This window comes from Neovison vison, chromosome 12 (genome assembly GCF_020171115.1).
Source record: "Neovison vison isolate M4711 chromosome 12, ASM_NN_V1, whole genome shotgun sequence".
NCBI lineage: Eukaryota > Metazoa > Chordata > Mammalia > Carnivora > Mustelidae > Neogale > Neogale vison.
In genome coordinates this window covers 96,964,559-96,974,515 of record NC_058102.1, presented here as the reverse complement: position 1 = coordinate 96,974,515, position 9,957 = coordinate 96,964,559, and the positions used below count along the sequence as shown (strand labels likewise).

At 37.6% G+C, this 9,957-nt stretch overlaps 1 protein-coding gene across 1 annotated transcript; it reads left to right on the top strand.

The window, feature by feature from the left end:
- Positions 1–5,336: 5,336 nt before the first annotated feature.
- Positions 5,337–6,266, top strand: LOC122891485 (olfactory receptor 6C4-like). Its single transcript, XM_044227166.1, has one exon. It carries the CDS (start codon positions 5,337–5,339, stop codon positions 6,264–6,266), a length of 930 nt encoding a protein of 309 aa, XP_044083101.1.
- Positions 6,267–9,957: the final 3,691 nt, after the last annotated feature.

The window sequence follows — 9,957 nt, the reverse complement described above, 5'->3', positions numbered from 1 at the left end:
GAGGCAGGCAGAGAGTGAGAGGGAGAAGCAGGCTCACTTCTGAGCAGGGAACCCGATTTGCTCTCAGGACCCTGGGATCATGACCTGAGCCAAAGGCAAAGGCTTTACCTCACTGAGCCACCCAGGCCCCCTTCTGTTCATTTTCTTTTTCTCTCTCCTTTTTTTTTAATAATTTTTTTTCAATTTATTGGACTTTTTATTCAATTTACAGGACTCGAGACATTTAAGGCTTTTCTTGGGAAAATCACTGACCTTTCTGAAAAAGAATATTATAATCAAGTAGTAATAGCCCTTTTCCTGTTTCTGTGCTGGAGCTATACTTGTGTCCCAAGAAAAGTGACTCAGCCTGTCCAGGAGGTTTAGAGAAATAGGATAGGTGAGTCCAAATGCACATTGAACACTACTCCCTAAGAGTCACTGTGGTAAGAATGTAAAGCAGTTCCTGAAAGCCCCTCGTGAAATCATTTGATGTCTGTAGTTTCTCTTTCTGTCAATGATAGATACAGCAGTATCCTGAAAACTAAGCATGAGGGAATTCTGTGCCCAAACAAACTTTACACACATTAAGTCATTTCAAAATTCAATTACAAATTACAAATAGAGGAAATACAGATTTTTATTATTTGCTGATGGAAGAGCACCAACTACGAACAAAGAAAATCTCAAAATACAATCTTGCTGATGGAGGCCTGGGTCTCAGCTCAGAATCCCAGCAGAACCAGGTAATAATCATGACTTACTGACCATTCATCAGTGGGAGAGAGAAGGGAAATAGTAAAGTTAATTTATGTATTCAAGTGACATTATCTTAAACTGGCCCTGGAAAGTTCCTATTAGTCTGAACAAAAAAAAAAAAAAAATACACAATTTATATGGCAAATTGCCAAAGATAAAAGGGTAAATGGAGAACAAACTAAGGGGGAAAAGAGAAAAAAGAGCACTATCTTTTTTTTTCACTTATTTAACTACTATGTATGTTGATCATACTGTATGTTTTTGCCACTGTTACTGGAGAATAAAAGAATACCAAAAAAGAGGAATAATATATTCCTGATAAACCTAGCATAAACGAACACTGCAGTCATTCAATAAGTGTAGGTTCTTCTGTCCTTCCCCTGCTCTTAAGGAATTTATACTCTGTTTTTGAGAAGACAATATATACACGTAAAACAGAAAACAATGCCTGAATAAAATGCATCATTTATGTTAAATCTTGTCTTAAAATCATGCATCTCTCTGCATTTATGCTGTGTCACAGACATTCAGGTATCCATTTTGATGTAAAAGTTCTACACACAGTACAGTCACTGTGGAAAATAGTACAATGTTTCCTCAAAAAACTAAAAATAAAACTATTATATGATCCAGCAAGATAGGCTGCTGGGTATATATTCAAAAGAACTGAAAGCAAGATCTTTTTGGGGAGAGTGGACAGGATCTTAAAGATATATTTGCACACTCATGTTTATTACAGCATAATTCACCAGGAACCCGGGGCACCTGGGTGGCTCAGTGGGTTAAATCCTCTGCCTTCGACTCAGGTCATGATCTCAGGGTCCTGGGATCGAGCCCCACATTGGGCTCTCTGCTTGGTGGTGAGCCTGCTTCCCCCTCCCTCTCTCTCTCTGCCTGCCTCTCTGTCTACTTGTAATCTCTGTCTGTCTAATAAATAAATAAAATCTTAAAAAAAAAAAACAGAAGGAACCCAAACATGCATGAATGGGTAAACAAAATGTGATATGTAAATATAATGGAATGTTACTCAGCCTTGAAAAGGGAGAAAATACCTTGAGAATATTATGCTAAGCAAAATAAAACAGTCACAAAGAGACAAATACTGTATGATTTTACTACTTTTAACTTAAGTAGTCAGAGTCACAAAAACAGAATGTAGAATAGTGCTTGCCAGGAGCAGGAGGGAAGGTGGAAAGGGGAGCCATATAATGGGTATAGTTTTCAGTTTTACAAATAAAAAGTTCTGGGGATCTGTGGCACACCAAAGTCAATATATTTAACACTACTGAACTTAAAAATGATTAAGATGGTAACTTTTATGTTCCATGTTTTTTACAATTTTTTAAAATTCCACAAAGCATTTCACAAATGCTAATTACCTTCTGTACAGGTTGTCTTTTTCAGATAATAGTGCTTAAAACTGGATTCAGTTTACTGATTTTCTATCTTTACTTGCACAAGGACATCTGCTGGAAGCAGAGGAAGAGATAAACTCTCATTTCTATAGCGTGCTGGACACAGAAACAGATAAAGACTTTAGTAGCTTGAGCCACATGTTTTTTCAGGGTCAATGTATGGACTAGTTTCCAATTAAAAGTTTGCTGGAAAAAACTAAAAATTTCCTTTTGGATGTATATGGCTAAATATACAGGAAATTAAATTTAGATCGATGGTCTATAAGCAGAACTTGTTCAACTAGCTTCTGACAGAAAACTTGGGAGTGACAAAAGTGTCAGTTTTTATAAAATAATATTTTAAAAATAAGAATTAACATAATGATATAGCCTATTCAGGAATTAACCATTGTCTATTTTATGTGTATATGGCATCTTTCCAAAAATAGACTGTAAGTTTCTTAAGACCAGGGAAAGAGCAAGAGAACCAACACTTATTGAATAACTTTTGTTTTTCAAAAGTAAACTTCTTGACATTTAACCAAAAAAAACTTGAGAAGTTTGGAAATTTAAATAGGTTTTGTCACAGTGAAAAAATGATGCTGAGATATATTTTAAAATATTAAGTCTGATTTGATGGGAATATGCCCAAAATATATAGAGAAAGTTAAAAATATGGTCCTGAAAGTGAAATAAGAATTCAGACCGAGGAATACCGATTTGAGAGGCATAATAAGATAGGTGTACGATAGGATTGTTTTCCTCATTTAGAAACTAAAGCCGGCAAACAACTTCTAAAAAATGTGTTTAAGAGAAAGTACAGCCACAGTAAGAGACACAACATGAGAGTCTGGAGAAAGGAGGAAAAATGAAGAAAGAGCTATTGGTTAAAGGAAGAAGTTAAGAAAATATTAGAAGAAAAAAATCAAAGACAAGGTAGAGATAAAATATAAATATACAGATATTTTTTAAAGAATATGCAATCACTGTTTAATAAATATGTTAGAAAATTAAAAAGTGAGTCTGGTCCATGGGTATTTTAGGATAGAAGAATTTGCTAGCTGTGTGTGCTTGGCTAAATAACTGAAACTTTCCCAGCCTCGGTTTCAACATTATCACCACTATTATCTTAATAGTATCATTAAAGCACATTATCTCAACAATAAGAATGAGATAATAGTTATAATCACTCTGTGCCTGGATGAGGATGGAAAATCAACACAGTCTCATAGTTGAGTGTGCAGACTATGGATGAAGCAGCACTGGATTAGAATTCTGGCTCCACAATACACTAGCTGTAGGATTTGGAACTTACCAACTGCTCCAAACCTCAGTTTCCTCATCTGCAAAATGGAGATAGTAATGTTACCTATCCCAAAGTGTTGTTATTGGAATCAAATAAAATAATGACAAGGCTTGGCACCTATTAAGTCCTCAATAGATAACAGTTACTATTTTTAGGGAGGGGGTAGATCAAGAGGGAGAGAGAGAAATCTTAAGCAAGTTCGATGCCCAGTGGGGAGCCCAAGACAGGGCGCAATCTCACAACCCTAAGATCATGACCTGAGCCAAAGTCAAGAGTCAGACACTTAACAGACTGAGCCACTCGGGCCCCCAATGACAGTTATTACAAGAGTCAAAAAGAAACTGACCTCTGACACAAGAAAGTCATCTACTCTCTGGAACAAAGATATGAGAAGATGAGTACAGGGACAGAAATGTCTTGAGAAAAGAAAGGTAGATGTGGAGGTTCATGCCAGAGAAAATTTTGCAAATTAATAAAAAACCGTAAGTGTGTTATCTGCTGAAAATGGCTTTGAGAGTTTGAGAACTACAGAGAAGTTTTTAAAAACTTAGCTTAAATTTTACTCTTCAGCTTAAATTTTAAATTCACTTTAAATTTTATTATAGAAGATATGTAACTGTTCAGTACCCTGTTCTTCACCTATAAACAAAAAACAATTACTCAGCTTCTCAAAGTACGGTATACATAGTGCCCTAAGCAAACAAGTTTTTCATTAGGAACTCCTAAATGGCTATGGTGAGTGCTGTGAAGTGTGTAAGCCTGGCGGTTCACAGACCTGTACCCTTGGGGATAAAAATACATTCTATGTTTATTTAAAAATTAATAAAAATAATAAATACTGAGTGAAATAAGTCAAGAAGAGAGAGTCGATTATCATATGGTTTCACTTATTTGTGGAGCATAACAAATAGCATGGAGGACATGGGGAGTTAGAGAGGAGAAGGGAGTTAAGGGAAATTGGAAGGGGAGGTGAACCATGAGAGACTATGGACTCTGAAAAACAATCTGAGGGTTTGAAGGGGCAGAGGGTGGGAGGTCAGGGTACCAGGTGGTGGGTATAGAGGACACGGATTGCATGGAGCACTGGATGTGGTGCAAAAATAATGAATACTGTTATGCTGAAAATAAAAAATAAATTAAAAATAATAATAATAATAATTTTTTAAAAAGAAACTCCTAAATGAGTTTTGCAACTTTTTATTTCAGTTCTACTTGTCCAGCCAGAGTAAAATTACATTCTTACTCATAACATGGATCTGAAAGAAAATGATAGCGGATCTCTTCTTGGAGAGATATCATCTGTCCTGCTGCTAAAACTGTCTAGGACAGGAAATTTGAGACTTGAAGGAAGGCAGAAACCGGCAGCAAAGATTTAGAGACTCATGATACTACTTACAGTGGTCCACAATTTGAAAATATTGAAGGAAACTTGAGGGCATCCTTGGATACTGCAGTTATAATGGTAATGTTGACTCCTTCCTAAAGGCTCCTCAACTGGGAGCTAACACAGCTTTTCTTCTCACACTGAGACCAAGAACGGGATGGAAATGAGACATCACTACCAAATTACCAGATATAATACAAAACCTAAAGTAGACTCAATGTTCAAATTGAAAATAAAAAATAGAATATGGAGAGAGTGATACCTTAGACATTGGTTTAGATGGTAGGCTATGAAAGAGCCTAAAATGGAGCCATGGAGAAAATTCTCCTCCGTGAGAATTTAAAAAATAATTCTTGTGAAGAGCCACTCTGACCAACAGAAAATCTCAATGACAGAAAATGGACATTTGAACCAATTCAATAAAAAAGGTTTAGCTTCTAAATGTTCCTGAACTCCTCCTTCCATTCTCATGACTGACTTCTTTCCTTTTTACCTTTATAGGCAGCAAAGGTTAGCAATGAAAAACCAAACCTTTCTGACAGAATTCATTCTGTTGGGACTAACAGACATCCCAGAGATCAAACCTATAATCTTTATATTTCTCCTCCTCACCTACATATTCAGCATCATTGGAAACCTGACAATCATCACCCTTACACTACTGGACTCCCACCTCCAGACTCCCATGTATTTCTTCCTCCGGAATTTCTCCTTCTTAGAAATTTCCTTCACAACCACTTTCACTCCCAGGCTGCTGTTCAGCATCACAACTGGCAACAAGACCATCAGCTTTGCTGGCTGTTTCACTCAGTATTTCTTTGCCATCTTCTTCGGAGCCACGGAGTTTTACCTTCTGGCTGCCATGTCCTATGACCGCTATGTGGCCATCTGCAGACCCTTGCATTACTTGACCATCATGAGCAGCAAGGTCTGCATCCAGCTGGTTCTCTGCTCTTGGTTGGCTGGATTTCTAATCATCATATCCCCAATCATCCTCACCAGTCAGCTGGATTTCTGTGCCTCCAACATACTGAACCATTACTATTGTGACTATGGACCCCTCCTAGAAATATCTTGCTCAGACACAAGATTCCTGGAGCTGCTTGACTTTATCTTAGCAGTTGTCACCTTGGTGGTCACCCTGGTACTGGTGATTCTCTCCTATACAAACATCGTCTGGACCGTCGTCAGGATCCCTTCTGCTCAGCAAAGGAAAAAGGCCTTTTCCACGTGTTTTTCCCACATGATTGTCATCTCCCTTTCTTATGGCAGCTGCATCTTCATGTACATAAAGCCCTCAGCAAGAGAAGGAGTTGCTTTCAATAAGGGAGTAGCTGTGCTCAATAACTCAGTTGCCCCTTTGTTGAACCCATTCATTTACACTCTAAGGAACAAACAAGTAAAACAAGCTTTCAAGGATGTCACCAGGAAGATTATGAGCATTTAGTGAAGGTAAGAACCTCAAACTCAAAGAAAATCTGAACAATATGAATGAAATTTCTCCCTATGAAAGCATAAGACAGCTTCTCTAAGCCTCTCTTCTTATTAAAGCAACACCTCAGATGAATCTATCAAAAAGAGGTGTGAAAGTTATGTTTCCAACTTTCCAATAGGGCTAACTCTTCCCAAAACACAGTTTACATATTTATTTCTAGCTAATAGATATTTTTAGTTGGACATTTGAAAAATGGCAAAATTGTAAGACAATTCAGTTCTTCACAGTATTTTGAGAATAAAGTTATTTAAAATAAAAATACATTATTGTCCTAAGAAGAAATGTGTTTATTACAGTTATTTTAAAGCAAATTAATAAGTAGATTTTTTAAGTTTTGTTTTAATTTCTAATACAGTTTTTAAAGATATAAATTTAAACCCTTAGTAGATAAATTTCATAGGAAAAGGATGTCACTGTATAACACTATTAGTCTGAGTGTAAGAATGGAGTATCCGGAAAAAATTTCTAGAATGTCACAAGACTGATGGTCCTGGGCTTAAAACCAGTAAAGTTTAGCTTTATATGTGAGGCTGTTAGTTTAATAAAATTCTTTCAGAAAGTTATTCAAATTTTAAGAAATACTAGATACTTTGGGTTTTCCATATGTAGAAGAATGAAACTCGACCATTCTCTTACACCGTACACAAAGATAAACTCAAAATGGATAAAAGACCTCAACGTGAGACAGGAATCCATCAGAATCCTAGAGGAGAACATAGGCAGTAATCTCTTTGATATCAGCCACAGCAACTTCTTTCAAGATATGTCTCCAAACACTGGGGTACAGATGGCCCTTCTTTTCACGTCATCTGTGTCTTTGGGGTAAATACCCAGGAGTGCAATTGCAGGGTCATAGGGAAGCTCTATTTTTAATTTCTTGAGGAATCTCCACACTGTTCCCAAAGAGGCTGCACCAACTTGCATTCCCACCAACAGTGGAAGAGGGTTCCCCTTTCTCCACATCCTCTCCAACACATGTTGTTTCCTGTTCTGTTAATTTTGGCCATTATAACTGGTGTAAGGTGATATCTCAATGTGGTTTTAATTTGAATCTCCCTGAGGGCTAATGATGATGAACATTTCTTCATGTGTCTGATAGCCATTTGTATGTCTTGATTGGAGAAGTGTCTGTTCATATCTTCTGCCCATTTTTTGATGTGTTTGCCTGTTTCGTGTGTGTGGAGTTTGAGGAGTTCATTATAGATCCTCTTGTCTGTCTATAGATCTTTTGTCTGTACTGTCATTTGCAAATATCCTCTCCCATTCCGTGGGTTGCCTCTTTGTTTTTTTGACTGTTTCCTTTGCTGTGCAGAAGCTTTTGATTTTGATGAAGTCCCAGAAGTTTACTTTCGCTTTTGTTTCCTTTGCCTTTGGAGACATATCTTGAAAGAAGTTGCTGTGGCTGATATCAAAGAGATTACTGCCTATGTTCTCCTCTAGGATTCTGATGGATTCCTGTCTCACGTTGAGGTCTTTTATCCATTTTGAGTTGATCTTTGTGTACGGTGTAAGAGAATAGTCGAGTTTCATTCTTCTACATATAGCTGTCCAGTTTTCCCAGCACCATTTATTGAAGAGACTGTCTTTTTTCCACTGTATATTTTTTCCTGTTTTGTCAAAGATTAATTGACCATAGAGTTGAGGGTCCATATCTGGGCTCTCTACTCTGTTCCACTGGTCTATGTGTCTGTTTTTATGCCAGTACCATGCTGTCTTGGTGATCACAGCTTTGTAATAAAGCTTGAAATCAGGTAAGGTGCCGCCACCTTTATTTTTGTTTTTCAACATTTCCTTAGTGATTCACAGTCGCCAAACTATGGAAAGAACCAAGATGCCCTTCAAAGGATGAATGGATAAGGAAGATGTGGTCCATATACACTATGGAGTATTATGCCTCCATCAGAAAGGATGAATACCCAACTTTTGTAGCAACATGGACGAGACTGGAAGAGATGATGCTGAGTGAAATAAGTCAAGCAGAGAGAGTCAATATCATATGGTTTCACTTATTTGTGGAGCATAACAAATAGCATGGAGGACATGGGGAGTTAGAGAGGAGAAGGGAGTTGGGGGAAATTGGAAGGGGAGGTGAATCATGAGAGACTATGGACTCTGAAAAACAATCTGAGGGGTTTGAAGTGGCGGGGGAGGTGGGAAGTTGGGGTACCAGGTGGTGGGTATTATAGAGGGCACGGCTTGCATGGAGCACTGGTTGTGGTGAAAAAATAATGAATACTGTTTTTCTGAAAATAAATAAATTGGAACAAAAAGAAATACTAGATACTTTCCAGAAGATGCTAGCAATTACATATTTTTTCTTTTTTTTTTTTATTTCTTTTCAGCATAACAGTATTCATTGTTTTTGCACCACGCCCAGTGCTCCATGCAATATGTGCCATCCTTAATACCCACCACCTGGCTCCCCAACCACCCACCCCACCCCCACCCCTTCAAAACCCTCAGGTTGTTTTTCAGAGTCCATAGTCTCTCATGGTTCACCTCCCCTTCCAATTTCCCTTATCTCCCCTCTCCTCTCCATCTCCCCATGTCCTCCACGTTATTTGTTATGCTCCCCAAATAAGTGAAACCATATGATAATTAATTCTCTCTGCTTGACTTATTTCACTCAGCTATTAATAACAATTTGCAGTAAAGCTCTAATCTTACTATAAAGATCATCTTTCCTCAAGCTTGAGACAATTTTCTCTTTATTTTTATTGCTCTGATAATTTTAAAACTTTTCCTTTAGACAATTAATATAGAATTTCCAGTTGTAGGTTTGATATTTCCAACTCTATCTGTTCTTCCCATCAAGAAATTAAAATGAAAACTATTACCAAGGGTATCCCTAACGGAATGAATATAAAATTTCCTCTTAAGGGAAGATTCAGAAGAGTAGGAATCTTGAACCGTGTTATCCATGGTCAAAACCTGTAGGGTTCTATGAGTGTGCTTTAGCTTTAGCATCATTTTGTAGATGAACCTAATGAGGCTGAGAGTGAAAGGGATACCTAAGAATGCCTTAGGAACCAGCATCCAAAATTTTTAAGGATTGGTGTTTTTTTTTTCAATTTATTTATTTTCAGAAAAACAGTATTCATTATTTTTTCACCACAACCAGTGCTCCATGCAAGCCGTGCCCTCTATAATACCCACCACCTGGTACCCCAACCTCCCACCCCCCACCACTTCAAACCCCTCAGATTGTTTTTCAGAGTCCATAGTCTCTCATGGTTCACCTCCCCTTCCAATTTACCCAAATTCCCTTCTCCTCTCTAACGCCCCTTGTCCTCCATGCTCTTTGTTATGCTCCACAAATAAGTGAAACCATATGATAATTGACTCTCTCTGCTTGACTTATTTCACTCAGCATCATCTCTTCCAGTCCCGTCCATGTTGCTACAAAAGTTGGGTATTCATCCTTTCTGATGGAGGCATAATACTCCATAGTGTATATGGACCACATCTTCCTTATCCATTCATCCGTTGAAGAGCATCTTGGTTCTTTCCATAGTTTGGCGACCGTGGCCATTGCTGCTATAAACATTGGGGTACAGATGGCCCTTCTTTTCACGACATAAGGATTGGTGTTTTAAAGACTAAAGTGAAGAGGGAAAAAAAAACTTAATGATATTAAGTTATC

Coding starts and splice junctions, on each gene's coding strand:
- LOC122891485 (XM_044227166.1), top strand. CDS start 5,337: ATGAAAAACCAAACCTTTCTGACAGAATTCATTCTGTTGGGACTAACA.